General features: G+C 30.4%; 1 protein-coding gene across 1 annotated transcript; it reads left to right on the plus strand.

The window, feature by feature from the left end:
• Positions 1–10,591: 10,591 nt before the first annotated feature.
• On the plus strand, positions 10,592–13,531 carry LOC145181407 (epsin-2-like). Its single transcript, XM_080056499.2, has one exon. The coding sequence runs from the start codon at positions 11,385–11,387 to the stop codon at positions 12,879–12,881; it is 1,497 nt and encodes a 498-aa protein (XP_079912625.2). The 5' UTR covers positions 10,592–11,384; the 3' UTR covers positions 12,882–13,531.
• The last annotated feature ends 2,631 nt before the right edge of the window (positions 13,532–16,162 follow it).

The following is a 16,162-nucleotide window of genomic DNA, read 5'->3' on the forward strand; positions in this document are numbered from 1 at the left end:
ATAGCTACAAAGAACTAGCACAAGATTTATTTAAATATTATATAAGATGCCCAATAGGTGCTAATATTAAATTATATTACATGTTTAGTTTTGTTTACTGAAAAAAATGACTGAAGAAAATTATGAATTAATAAAATTACTGAGGAAAATTATAAATTATTTATTTAGATATATTGAAGAACATTTTTTTATGCGTTATTACCTTTATATTTATTATAATTTTATATTTAATTATTTTTTAGATTAGTACATTATTGAAACATGATATCTAGTTCAAATTATTGATTGAAATATATTTATTCATTTAATATTCAAAATCATTTATTGAAAAGAACCTGAAATTTTTTTTCGCCGATTTTGGTATTCTCACAAAACTAAAGCTTAGTTGAGCCACCTCTAAATATTGTTCAATCCTGCTCATATTTGGCCTGAATTATTTTTTTATATATTGGAACTCATCTGAGGGGTCAGACAATGATATTTTAAAACTTCAAAAATAAGGGCCACCCTAATATATATATATATATATATATATATATATATATATATATATATATATTAGGGTGTCCCGTTTTTAGGGTCACATTTTATTTTGACTGCTCCTAGCATTTTTCTGCTGCGTATGTGTGAGAAAATGAGGTCTGTAAAGTTTTAGAGCTCTAACTTTATTTTTGTGACTACACAAGCCACCTTAAGTTTAAAAAATCATGATTTTTGGGTGAAAAAAGCCTATTTTTACAGTGCTTGTGTAGTCACAGTTTGAAAGATACAGGCTAATCTTATGTTGAACCATGTACTATTAACCCTCATTAGTTAGAAAAAAATTGGGAGCAGTTTGAATAAAACCGTTACTTAGGTTTGAAGTGAGTTCAAAGATACGCAGTTGACGCAATTCACCCATTTTTATGCGGTTTGACGCGGTTGACAAAACCAAACAAAATACTGATCTAATCATTATCAAATGGGTCTAAATCGATTTCTGAACCCTTTTCACACCTAATTAGACCAACGAAAATCCAAAATCGGTTAAAAAGTATTACTTATATGTTTAATTTTGTTTATATACTATACTAGACATTTTAACCACTAATTCTACAACATATTAACATTTTCTTTTCTTTCCACCACTCCCTTGGGGTCTTCCAGCCTTTCTTTTCTGGTCCACTGCTAGGAGAAGATCTTGTCTCAGCTCTTCATTATGGCTTCCATCAACAAAGTCCTGTATAAGCTTAACATTCCTTTCTGCAGCATCATTAGTTACAGGAATGTTGGAGATAAATTCCTTGAACTTTGTGTAGCCAGACAATCTGTTCCACATACTAGGTGGAATCTTCATCCATTCAAGCTGCTGGTTATCCATTTTTAAGATGTTAAATATCAAAATGGATTCTGAATCAACAAACTCAGACAACCTGGGCCTCTCTCCTTCTCTGTCAATGAAACCTGATACATTAACCTTCTTATACATAAATGACAGAGGAACATTTTTCTTTGAATCATTTATCATCAGGATTCTTTCAGCAATTTCAGTCTTTTCCTCATCTGACACTCCAGGATCCAGTAAACTAAATGGGATTAAAGTTGGATGAAGATACCATGTATGGTTTGCAATGCTATCGAGACATATGGCTGCAACATTAGGTCTGCTCTGCATGTATGACTTCATCTCCCAGATTGCTTCTATGTCATGTCTTGGAGAAATTACAGTCTTAGACGAGGTTAAGAACCACTTTGCATAATACAATGCTACAAACTCAGAGATGGCTTCAACTTCTCTTTTTGTAGAAGCTGTGGAAACAATATCTGTCATTTGGCTCAGAATTTGCAGCTTCATGTAATATATAGCCTGTGCCATAAACCTTGCATGATGAATTGCTCCAGGTTGTCGAACTCTCAGTTGATCAATCTCTGGGGATAAATAGAATTGAACAATTTCTGCTAGCTCCCAATAATCACCTCTGGGTATTTTGTCTTCATCCAATAACTTTGTGATGATTACTAGGGATACTCTAGCAGCATTGTCAAGTTGTTGATTTACTCCATATTTGAATTTGCAAAATTTATTTTGATCAATCTGAATAAGAGAAAACTCATCCAACAGTTTCTTGAAGAGTTGATTATCTGGACCTAAGGTTGTCCTGAAGAGCTTTGCAACATTCTTAATATGACACTCATAGATATGATGTCTGCAAGCAAGATGCATAACAGGTCTTCCAAGATAGATGTTTAACCTGGAATTTACTCCTTTTTCTTTGCCTGTATTTGACGCAGTGGTGTCAAATACTAGACCTTTAATGTCTTCTTTGAGTGAGTTTTCTTCTAAAATCTCAATAATCTTCTCAGTATGACAAGCTCCAGTAGAATCAGTGACAGGAGGTACTCCAAGCAAAAAATGTTCTCCATCACAAGTTACACTCAGTGCTAAGCGTTCTCTTTTGAGTTTCTTTCCATCAGTATACTCTTTGACTAGCTTTCCATCATAATGAAGAATCATGTTTGATCCAGCTTTTGCTCTTAAAGCTTCCCTTGCTTCCTCCGCTGTTTCCTGTATGACCTTTCTGCCAATTCTGTGTAAATTGGATTTTGACATACCTTTACTGGAAAGTCCACTTGTATTAGCCACCTGCTTTAAAATATCGGATTGAGCTCTGATACTTACATGTTTAACCTTCGAAATAAGGGCAGTATCTCCTACTATGCCAGCAGATGTAGATGGTTGTGGATCTATCTCATCTTTACTCAAGTCTATAGAATTAGAGGTGTCTGTTTCCTCTGAAGATAATTCTGTTTCACTTGAAGATGAAACCTGCAGCTCAGACTGATAACTCTGGTCATGATCTGCTCCAGACATTCTTACTCTTGCCTGTTGAGATCTTTGAGCAGAATAAATGTACCTTTTATCTTTTTTCCCAATGTACATTTTCCCGCAACTTCTTTGATCATTTATGAAAATGATATCTTCTGCCTTGTCTACCTGAGATCTTTTCTTATCTTTCTCTAATACTTGTATCACATCACTGGTCATAACATCAAAAAGAACAGGCAAAATATTGTCTTTGAAAATTATTCTTTTTTCTACTTCTTTAGTGTTTTGCCTTTTTTGAAGAGAAATCAATTTTTTGTGCTTGGCTAGCAATTCACTCATTTTCTTCTGTACTTTGTCCACTCTGGATGTTGGAATTCCAGCTTTTTCATAAATAGCAGTGACCTTTTTAACCAAACACTGACAATTTTCCTCACAAATGAGCTTGAAATCATGAGAGAATCCACAGCAGAGAAGGGTGTTATCTTTGATCTTAGGATTTTCAAACTTTAAAAAATAATAATGCTCCAAAATGTCTTTGTTAGAAGGGAGTTGATTGTCATTCAACTTGTCACTTATACTCTTAAGAAGAAATATTTCTTTCTTTTTTCTGGTTTTAGCCATTCTGTTCAATTAAGTTTACTCTCTGCACTGGAGTCAAATAACAACTATAATATACAGAAGTTTATAAAAGTATCCTATCACTTAAAGAATTATAAAGTTTTCTTTCACATAAAAAAGATAAAGTTTCTGAAAGTTCCAATAATAGTGTTCTATCACTACTTTGAAGTACTTTTGGTAATCCTTCAGTTAAGCGGTATAAAATAAAATTATTCTTTTGCTTTTAAAACGTTTCAGACATTTTTGAGACAATGCAAGAAAGCAAAATGATTTATAACTTTAACATATTATAACAGATTTTGGATTTTCGTTGGTCTAATTAGGTGTGAAAAGGATTCAGAAATCGATTTAGACCCATTTGATAATGATTAGATCAGTATTTTGTTTGGTTTTGTCAACCGCGTCAAACCGCATAAAAATGGGTGAATTGCGTCAACTGCGTATCTTTGAACTCACTTCAAACCTAAGTAACGGTTTTATTCAAACTGCTCCCAATTTTTTTCTAACTAATGAGGGTTAATAGTACATGGTTCAACATAAGATTAGCCTGTATCTTTTAAACTGTGACTACACTAGCACTGTAAAAATAGGCTTTTTTCACCCAAAAATCATGATTTTTTAAACTTAAGGTGGCTTGTGTAGTCACAAAAATAAAGTTAGAGCTCTAAAACTTTACAGACCTCATTTTCTCACACATACGCAGCAGAAAAATGCTAGGAGCAGTCAAAATAAAATGTGACCCTAAAAACGGGACACCCTAATATATATATGTATATATATATATATATATATATATATATATATATATATATATATATATATATATATATATATATATATATATATATATATATATATATATATATATATATATATATATATATATATATATATATATATATATATATATATATATATATTTATCACAAATTTTGATATATATATTTTAACAAATCTGATATTTAAAGATGTCAAAAAGCACCCAGATTTTTTTTGAATTTATGAAAGTAATAAATTTGGATTTAATAAGTTTTTTTCGTTCCCCAAAAAAATAGCTTTTATGACTTAGAACGTTTTTATATACATCGATTCACATGTCCTGCAAATTTTTTTTGGCAACTCGGGAACAATGTTTGGGATCATTATCTTGCTGTAGAATGAAATTATTACCAATTTGTCTCATTCCAGATGGTATTGCATGATGTCTTAAATTTTCTTTATACTGTTCTCTTGTCAGCTTGCCATCAATTCTGACTAAATCACCAACTCCAGATGATGAAATACAACCCAAAACTAAAACAGAACCTCCCCCATGCTTGATTGTTGGATGTAGACAATCAAGGCGATAAGCCTCTCCTACCCTTCTTCTTACATATTGTCGTCTTCTGCTACCGAACAATACAAATTTTGATTCATCTGTGTATAGTACACGGTTTAACATTCCTTCCGTCCAATTATTATGCTGTTTTGCATATTTAAGTCTTTTTTCTTTATCGCCACGACGTAGTAAAGGCTTTCGAACTGCAGCACACCCTCTTAACCCAGCTTTTAGCAAATGTCTTCGAATGCAAGATGAGGAAACATTTCTCCCAGTCGCAGACTGAATGTCTTGGGCTAGTTCACTGGAGGTTTTTTTCCGATTTCGCAGAGACACATTTTTAAAATACTTTATGTCATGTTTTGTAAGATTTGGAGGTCTTCCACTTCGAATTTTATCCTCAATAGATCCCGTATTTTTAAATTTTTTTATAATTTCTCAAATGGCTGTCCTTGAATATTTTGTTTTTTGGACAATTTGTCGTTGAGAATAAACTCCTTCATGAAGCACGATAATTTTTTTACGTTCCAGTAGTGGAATTTTACTCATTTTATTACTTAAATAACAATAAAAATAATAATACAAAAGAAAAAAAAACAAAAAAACAACGTAAATTATAAGTTTCGCTCTTAGAAAAACAAAAAATAATATTAAACACACAGTATCTATGCAATATCTTTGTAAACTGTACTATCATCTAATATGAAGCCTTCACAGTAATAAATAAACAAAAATGCAAGAGCTAAGTAAAAACAAACGAGCTGATACGAATTGGGTTTAGATCAGCATACAATAAAAATAAACACGTTAGATATCTAAATACAAAAATCTATGTAAAATTTTGAAAAATATTACTTTTGTTTGTTAAAATAGTGTTTAGTATTGTTTGAAGTTAGACATTATTTTATATAAAAAAATAATCGGAAGCTATTATTCAAAATCTGTTAAAAAAACACGAGTTTTAAACCAATGAATGAAGTAAAGGAAGACGGCAAATGTTCAAGAAATAATGGTTCTGAAACTATTGTATACTTACAAGAGAAAGGAGAAAGAGATGCAGTTGTTAAAAAGGAACAGCTTGAATTAAAAAAAAAAGTCTTCAGATATGTAAACACTATTTCAACAACAACAAACAATGTTGCAACAACAAGTGCAGCAGCAAGCATCAATACTAGAAATAATAAAACAACTTTTCTGGAAATAATTGATATTTATTTGTATATTGTTGTACTTTTATTTTTATACGAAGTATTCTTCAAGGGTAGGTGGATTAATGCTAAAATAGTTAGATGTCTGTGAACCATATAAACAACTACAGGTAATATTTAGTAAGGCGCAAACTATGTACATTTTTCCCACAGCATTTAGACCAATTTTTAAGTTTTTTTTTAAATCTAAAAGTTTAAAATATTTCAAAATATCTCCAAATAACCATTCAACTAACACTCTGACTTCACTTATTTTCTTGTTCCAAATTTTCTGTTGTAGGGTTAACATTCCCTCTTAAAATTCCTGTTTGTAAATGCACTCTAAGAGGATATGCAGAATCACCGTAAATACATAAGAGGTTACCTGCAGTATCAAATGAGTGTTGTTCTAATAAATTTAATAAATTATAATCAGCTAACATTCCGCTATCATTTTTTTTTCCTTCAACTCGTCCAAGTAAGTTAATTATTAGTCCATTTGGAGCAACAATAGATTGAAACTTTAGACTATATATCTTTTTATGTGCATTATATAATACTCTTTAGTTTTTTCCTAGTCTAGTTATTGGTCTAACAGTGCCATCTATAAATCCCCAGCAGTTTTGCAAGAGGAGCCCCTTTGCAATCGACAGCATCAGCAAAAATCTCAAGGTTATTTGGAGAAAGCCAGTTTTGATTAAGTGTTGTAAATAAATGAATCCAACGTTCATAAAGAAAGTTCATAACTTGATTTGAAATCATGCTCAACTGTGGAACAGGTCGTCCAATACGAGGTATCTAGTTATCTACAAGAGTATGAAAACCGTTTTAAAAAAGTGCACAGAGCCTCTATTGCAGTAACTTTTAATCTGTTATAACATACAAACTCTTGAGGCAGTTAAAGTACATTGACTAAACGATATATATCACTACTTAAAAATCTAAATTCGCTTTTGCATTCATCGTCAGACATGTTTTCTAAATAAAATTGCCTGTAACTCCAAAAAGGTAAATCTGGATTCTTAGAGACATTTAAGTTTTACAATAGTAAGAATTCTTCATCGTCTATTATGTTTGATTATAATGCAAGAAATAAATCATTTCTAAAATTTCTTAAAGGAGCCATTTTTTAATTTTTTTGTATTGGGTTGGGAAATATATTCGTAGCGTTTTTATATTTTATTTTATTTTACAACGATTTGTTTCTGTTTGACAAAGTGTAAATATTCATTCGTTAGAGCTCTTTCTGCTCTACAAAACTGTCCTAATCGTCTTTTGGAATAATTTAATTTTTTGTTACTTTTAAGGCTTAAAAATGGAATATCCAGGAGGTAAAAAACAACATTTTCGACACCTACTTTTCTTCACTTTTCATCGAGGCCAAAAGGCTGCTGAAGCAACCCAGGACATTTGCAACATATACGGAGTAAACAAAGAAAATCGCCTTCAAATTGCTTCTCAACATCTCGCCCGCCATCGAGCAACACGTGGTCATAAACAGCGCTTTTTGTATCGAATTGTCACGGGAGATGAGAAATGGTGTCTATACATTAATATGAAGCAAAGGAAGGAATGGGTGGCACCAGGAGATACGCCAAAGCCCAGAGTCAAGCGTGATCTTCATCCAAAGAAGATCATAATATGTATTTGGTGGGACTGGGAGGGCATGGTGCACTGGGAAATGCTCGATAGGAGTGTCATGATCACCAAGGAGCTCTACATAGCCCAGCTACGCCGCGTAAATGAAGCTATTCAACTGAAAAGACCTCATCGACAAGGCCAAACCATACTCCTTCACGACAACGCCAGACCCCATGTTGCACAAGTCGTCAAAGCCACACTCCAAGAGCTCGAATGGTAGGTCCTTTAGCATCCGCCGTATTCTCCGGATCTTGCACCCACAGATTACCATCTTTTCCGATCACTGTCGAACCATATGAGGGGCGTTACCTTCGATAATGAAGAGGACCTTAAAAACTGGGTCAATAACTTCTTCAATACTAGGCCGGGCAATTTTTGGCGGAAAGGCATCGACAAATTGGTCGAGAGGTGGGAGGAGGTCGTAAACAGCGATGGCGAATACATAATCGATTAATTTATTATTATAAGTAAAGATTTCCCTTAAATAAAAGTCTTTGATAAAAACGCTACGAATATATTCCCCAACCCAATAATAATAATAATAATAATAATAATAATAATAATAATAATAATAATAATAATAATAATAATAATAATAATAATAATAATAATAATAATAATAATAATAATAATAATAATAATAATAATAATAATAATAATAATAATAATAATAATAATAATAATAATAATAATAATAATAATAATAATAATAATAATAATAATAATAATAATAATAATAATAATAATAATAATAATAATAATAATAATAATAATAATAATGATAATAGTAATAATAATAATAAAAGTAACCCCTCAGCAATAACGTATTTGTGCCATCGTTTTTTCCAATCCTCTTTTTGATATTAGCTTTTTATTAAAGGTCTTGATCTTCCTAATCGTGGCAAAATGCCGTCCTATTATGGAAAAATATTTAATTTTTGGAATACGAAAATGTCGCAGGTGGCTAATGAATATTGAGGCTGAGGCATAATTACAGTGAACTTTTTGACCAAAAAATTAACAAAAAAGCAACGATTTATTCAATCTTAACCTTTCTGGTTGCTATTGATTGAGATGATTGAGTTATGGTTAAGATGTCATTGTCATATACCAATGTTTCGTTACGAATTATGATCCTTTTGAGCAAATCTGGATCGTTGTTGGCATTATTAAACAGTAACTGAGCAATTGTCATACGACTGCTCTTTTGGTCAAAAATTTTCTATACAAAAATATAAAAATCTAAAATGGTTTTGTTGTTTATTATGATGCTCAATCCTTCGTCATCTAAAAGTTAAAGCAAAAACGTAACACGCGTTTTGTTAATCTGAATTTATTTTTTTTGTATTTTTGGCGCCGAGTTTTTGCTAATCAACTTTTAGAAATAATCTTAATTTTACTTCAGAAAGCTTTTTTTTCTACACTTTTTTATTCCGATTCTTCATCATATTGCTGACTATCAATCAAGCGATAATCATATTGTGCAATTGAAGTTTTGAATCAACACTTTGATATTTGAATCGTGTAAATATGAAATAAACATCAATAAAATATAATGGAATATTTGTATTTGAATTTTCAAAGTATGTTAACATAAAATGTGTAAAAACTATGATTAATTTTTTAAGTTATTTTGAAATAAATTTAACAGATATGTTTATTCATATTAGTGAACATCACAATTCATATTCAAAACTTCTCAGCATAAAACTATTTGCTTTAAAACATGGTGCATGACTTCCACAAATGTAAAACTATATTTTCAGTTTTACAGTGTGATATTTTTTAAAATCAATATGATATTTAAACCTCGAAAAGTTCAACAAATTCTTGTTTTCTTGTATTTTTTTATTTTCCTATATTATTTTAGAATTTAAGTTAGAAAACAGAAAATAACCTTTCAGAATTGTTTAGGTGTATTACTATTAGTTAAGAATGCAATGTTTAATGATAATAATGCCAAAATAATTGCCCAGCAATAAAGTAATAAAAATTACCATACAATACAATTATTTACATTTTAATAATACGTTTTAAACCTTTCTGATTTAGATTTTAACCCGTTTTACCAATAGCTGAATTAAGTTTGTTAAGTTCATAAAAAAGAAAATGATTGAAAGAGTAATTGAGGCTTTTGGTAAATCTTACGCTATACAGTTTCATAATTTAATAGTGAGAACACTAAAAATGTTAACATAATTGATGCTGTCATGAAAAGCATAATGTTAGGGTTAACTAAGTGCTGTTTAAAAGTCAATAGTTTAACTATTTAACTAGAGACAATGCTGAGCGTTAGATTACAAGGCCGAAAAAGGTGGTCATGGCCAATTACTTTATGTGGTTTAAACTTTAATTAAGTGCGTGGTTTTTACTCTTATTATCAAATTTGATAGTAAAAGTAACAATTTATTCAAAAACAGGCTGTAAAAAAATTAATTTTTTTAATTTTAGGTTAGTTATATATAAAAAAATTGTAGCAACGATATTTGCAACAGTTCGAGTTAATTTGCTTTAAACTAAAATCGTAGTTTTAATTTTTCGCCACTTCTGTCAACTGTTTAATATCCTGACAGAGTTTACTTTTTGTCATTTGTAAAAGCATTGCAATTTGAGGGAGAAGGTTATGTACAGTCAGTTATGTGTGATTATCTTTAGAATGTTTTAAGTACTCTGTTTTTATTAGTACCAGAATTTATCATTAATGGTTAAATTTTTTTCCAGCATTAAAGTAAATCGTATCTTTTCTGATGTTCCACTTCATAGTGCCTTTTTTTCTAATACAACAACGAGCTTTTATAAACATAAAAATCTTTATTGGTAAGATATTTAAAGCAAGATCAATCTTTCAATATTTAAAGTAAGATAAAATAAAATTAAAAGTTCATTTAAAGTTTAGACAAAAGTATTCTTTTAAATAAACAAGAGATTTTTCTGTTCTTTTCGTCATTGATGAACAAACGGCCCTAAAAGAACGGCCATGTTCCTCAGTATTGACCAATAATGAATCCTAAAAATATTGAAAACTTCTATGAATAAGTGCGGTTCCTACCTATAAGATCAGTGACAACCATTATGAAAATGACTCCTATTTGTATGTTGCATTTTGATCTGAAATTATTTTTGTTACTTTCTCATATGGTTTCTTAACTGAAAATATTTATGATATTTATATAAAATTCGGTTGGTTTAGTTGTTTGCAAACCTATTTCATCCAAGTGGTGATTTAATTTTTAGCTTTGTCATTAAAAATAGACTTATCTGCCACCCAATTTTAATAAGGCTTAAGTAGCTAAGTTATTGAGAGTAAATCATTTTACACATAGTATGGCTATCTTTTAAATTTAATTTTTATGTGAATATAATCATTAAAATATACATAAAAACTTTGTTTATGTTTTGCAAAAAAAATACTAATTTAACCTACCTACTACTGATGGTAAATTTTTCTTTAAGAAGATTTCTTTTATTTTTTACTTTTGTCATAAAAGTCTACAATATTACATCAGTTTTTTTAAGCAAATTTTTTTTGAACAACGATGGTAAAAGTTGTCTTTAGTAAGAAATACAATAAACTTTATTTCATTAACTGTTGTATGAAAATTATAAAATAAACTTCATTTCAAAGGTGGGGGAAACACCAAATTTTACTAGGCTAATTTTTTAATACAGAATTTTGTTATCAACAACTTAAACAAAAAGTTTTACACTTTAAAATCAATTCTTGTAAATACATTGTTTTGTTTATTAATGATCTTTTATAGAGCACTAATTATGATAAACTTCTGAAGTATGGTGTAAATCTCAGAATGTAAATATGGCTTTAAGAAGACAAGTAAAAAATGTTGTGAGAAATTTTTCTGACATTGAAGTCAAAGTTCGAGAGTCCACTAGTAATGATCCATGGGGTCCATCAAGTTCACTGACTAGTGAAATTGCAGATGCTACTTACAATGTACAGGCTTTTAGTGAAATTATGGTGATGCTTTGGAAAAGAATAAATGATCATGGAAAAAATTGGCGACATGTGTACAAGTCACTTGTTGTTCTTGATTATATTGTTAAAACAGGTAGTGAACGTGTTGCTCAGCAGTGTAGAGAAAATATATTTGCTATAAAGACTTTAAAAGACTTTCAGTTTATTGATAAAGATGGGAAAGACCAAGGAATTAATGTAAGAGAGAAATCAAAACAGTTAGTAGCCCTCCTTAAAGATGATGAACGATTAAAGGCAGAACGAGAGAGAGCATTAAAAGCAAAAGAAAGATTTACACAATCTCAGGGTGGAATTGGAAATACAAGCTATCCAAGAAACAAAAAAACCTCAGCAGCTTCTAGATACTCAGGCTCAAAAGGGAGTGTGGATGACTCTAACATTCCTTCACAGTCTTGGCAACCTTCTGATCAACAAGAAGACTCTCGATCTACTGATGGTCGCATTGACTCAGAATTAGAAAAAGTACGCCCTTCAAATGAAGCTGAAGAGGAAATGCAACTTCAAATTGCTTTAGCTATAAGTAAAGAAGAAGCAGAGCGAGAAAAAAAAACAGAAGAAGCTGCACTTCAAAGGGCAGTCAACAACTCAACTGTTGGAGTAAGTTCTACACTTCTTAATTTGACTGATTCAGTTTATAGTCAGTCTTCAAAACCTAAAAGTGATCCCTGGAATCAAACTTATCCTCAATCCATGTCTAGTAGTGCAGTTCAACAAGATCCATGGGGTAAATCAATCAGTCAACCTGTTTTTCAACATCCTAGCAGTCCATCTGTTTCGCCACTTGACCCATGGTCAACCACTTCCAAAACTACAAGTGATCCTTGGACACCCTCTGTATCTCATACATCTTCTGTACTTCAAATTGATCCTTGGAATGAACAACAATCGCTAAAAGTTCAAGACCCATTCTCTCCTCAACCTGCTATTGATTTTTCATATTCTTCTCCTCCAATATTTGATCCGTTGCATGATGTATCTTCAAATTTAAATGTTTATACTCAATCTTCAACTGCGATCAAACCAAACCAAAGTATAACTAATGCTCCGCCTTCTTTCCTAAAAAATGGTGCACACTTGGTTGATATTGATAATATAATAAAACCCACTAACAGCCAATCTTTACACAATCCATTTATGTCTAGCGCTCCCACTACAAACACAAACCCATTTTTACAAGATAAGCCAAAACCAAAGTCAATCAATGAGCTTCGAAATAACAAATCATCATTTGCTTTACCTGGCCCTGGAGGAGATATATTGCTTCCTGCTCCGCTACAGCCAACAAATAGTTCAGGAAATAACCCATTTCTTTTGTAATAAACAGCTACAGAAATTAGTTGGTTCACAAAATTGTTTTAATTGTAATAGTTTCTTAACTGCCTGCCTGAAAAAATACTCATTTTCTTTACATCTGTTCTCATTTATGTGAATGTTTTTTGCTTGTTAAAAGTTTACACTAGTCTGCTGATTTTATGTTTTGTCAAATAATTGTTCTATATTTCCTTGCTAATTTTAGCTTGTAATATGTTTGTGATCTTTTTATATTGAAATTAAATTGAGATAAACTTAAGTTTTTTTTTTCTGAAGTCTTGCTTAATTTTCTCGAAAAGTAAAAATTCTATACATATTACCGAATCATTTATGCAAGTATTACCTATGCACATAAGTTTATTTGGGTAAAGGTGAACTTTTATTTTTATATTTTTGCCAGATTTTTAGATGTTCTAGTTATAGAATAACAAAGACTTTTCAAAGGCAATAATTTTATACATAGATTCTTGTTACTATTTTTTTGTTTGTTTACTTTGCTTTACTTCTCCAACCAAATTTAAACTCAATTATAAATACTGATTTATTTAAATTTTCCATGTAGGATTCCCCTCTTTTTTGTGAATACATTGTTAATAAAATTTTCATACCTTGTAGCTCATATTATATGATAATCAAGAGAAAGTCTCCCTTTTATCTGAATTAAGCCTTATACCTTAGATCTTAGTTCTATAACTAGTTACCTTCCTGGTGTATAATTTCGTGGAAGATTTTCTTTTTTCTTTTTAAATAAAAATGTTTGCTTCAAATGAAATAAAGAAAAGAAAAAAAACGTCTTGCAAATTTGTCACCTTCAAATTTGAAGAGATCTTTGTTTTAAATTTAGAATTACTTTCATTTATGTAAAATGTTATGAAAAGTTTTTCTTATAAAAAGTTAATGTTTTTGTTTTGATAAGCGTTTTCGTCTAATATATTCATGTCTCAGTTATATATTTTTAAAAATGTTAAATTTCAACTAAAATTGATAACTATTTTTTAATAGCACTAAAAAATAATTTACATATTGATAGGTTAACGTCCTTTCTAATACCACTAAAATGTGAAAATAGTCTAATCTTTTATGAGGGTTGTATAAACACCCAATACCCATGTAACCCCATGACTCGAGGAATATAGAAATACATCAGCCTGTTTCAAGTTCATTTAAATCTAGTCTTAAAAGTAAATGAATTCCTTGGAAAATTTAAACGAAAATGAAAAAACAAATGATTGGAGAAAAAGTTAGCTTCTAGGGCTGAAAACATGATAAATGCAATAGCGAAGAAAGGGATTTAGAATGGGTCTAGACTACAATATCAATATCTTAAATGTACCAAAATATATCTTTTTTGTTTGGCTACAAATTAAGAATTTTTAAGATGTGATTAAAACCAGCTTACTTTAAAAGTCTATTTTAAGGAATTTGTATTAAAGAGATACTTAAAAAAATCTTAAAACATTTTCTACGGTTTTTTTGGTTAAAGCTATTTGGAATCATTTATAGACGCTCTAAGTTTCTTAACGAAACTACAAGACAAATACCGTACAAGTTTTGATTATTTGAACAAATGGAAGGATCAAAAACAATTTAATATCACTTAATCGATAATCCTTTAAATTTTGCCGAAGAACTTCCTAAAACGCATGAATGAATATTGTATTTATGATTATTGGATAGCATTATAGAAACATTTTTTTTTTCAGAGAAGAATCTTGCTTTCCAGATTTTAATGTCCTCGATTTTCCACCAGATGCAGTAATTTCTATAATTATTTCGTTTAGGGCATTTTAAATGTCCATTTTAATTCTTCATATTGGTTTTTATTTTATTGGAATATTGTAATTGAAAAAACGTCTGTAAAAGAAATTTAGGAATATTGTGTGCCGAGCCATGCGTTAAGTAAATGCTCCGTCTGAGGTCATTTTATAGGTTTTACTGTACATCCTATTCTTGTTTCGAAATCTTCACTATCAATATCTTCGCAATTATTCGTTTGCAATCAGTTCATATGATTTTTTTTTTTTAATTGTACTATATTTAGTGATTCAACACACTGTTTTATACATCCTATTGCTAGAACTGCATAAATTGAATATTGCATATGTACACAGCTGTCATATATATCCATAAGTGTGAACTTTTTTTAGTTTTAAGATATTTAACATTATAATAATAATGTGCCTATAATCACTAATGTTATAATTCTGATATTGATTTAGTTATTCCACGCATGGCCGCCGAGAGGGGGGGGGGGGGGTTGGACGGGGAAGATTCCCGGGGCCCCGTGTGTCTACAAATAATTTTTTAAAGTAATTTTTAAAAGATTTGAATAGTTTTGACCTTTAAAAAGTTTGATAAACTTTTATTTTTAATTTTCAGTGACCAGAGCACGCTTCTTTTGGTCCTGGGTATATAATTGATCATAATGTGGGCCTCTTAAGAAAACTTCCCCGGGGCCCGAAATTTCTCTCGGCTGCTATGATTCCACATACAAGTATATTATCATAACAATAAAATGTGAGAGAGTTCTTAAAACAACAAAGAGGTTGGAGAATATTCTATTCGAAAAGTATTTATCATATTTTATATGTAAAGCACTATACGAAGCTTAATGATTTTTCTTGCCAACACATATAGAAATAGATCGCACAGGGCACTATGTGTTCAATCACTGGAATATATGTGTATGGGGCATATTAATATAACTATTCAACCTAAAACATTGGCTACCTAAAGGTTTTAGTTCTAGAGCTTTATTTAACTCTTTAGTTGTCGGAAATATAAGATTAAAATTATGATAGTAGCATCTTCAACTAACTTCACAATATGTTAGGCAAAGAAGGCAGCTCAAAAGTATTAATATTTAAACCATGGATCTCGAAGCGTGTGTTAAAAACCTTGCATTTTAAGTTTAAATGCCACAAGGCATCTCTTAACCTTTATGACATTTCCATGATCCCCGTGACTAACTATTTCAAAAAGAACTAAACTTGTTGAAGTTTTTAATATTTAAAAACCATTTCGCTTATAAATAATATCATTATGTCAATATCTAAACTTCCCAGCATTTTATAATGCTAAATTTTTTAAAAAGGCATTAAGAAGAATTGACTGTAAAACTTCGTAGAATCAATGTTTTTTCAAGACTTAAAAGAGAAATCTAGAAATTTTAACTTTCAAAGAAGTTCTCCGACCAGCACTACCGTTAACAAAAGAGAGTAAATACAAGTTTGCTGATTGGAATTGCAAAATGTAAATTTCGAAACGAATAAATGAAAGGGAAATAA

The sequence above is a fragment of the Hydra viridissima genome, unplaced genomic scaffold (genome assembly GCF_058129835.1).
Source record: "Hydra viridissima isolate aposymbiotic clone 2 unplaced genomic scaffold, HvirCarnegie_v1 scaffold_2, whole genome shotgun sequence".
Classification (NCBI taxonomy): Eukaryota; Metazoa; Cnidaria; class Hydrozoa; order Anthoathecata; family Hydridae; genus Hydra; species Hydra viridissima.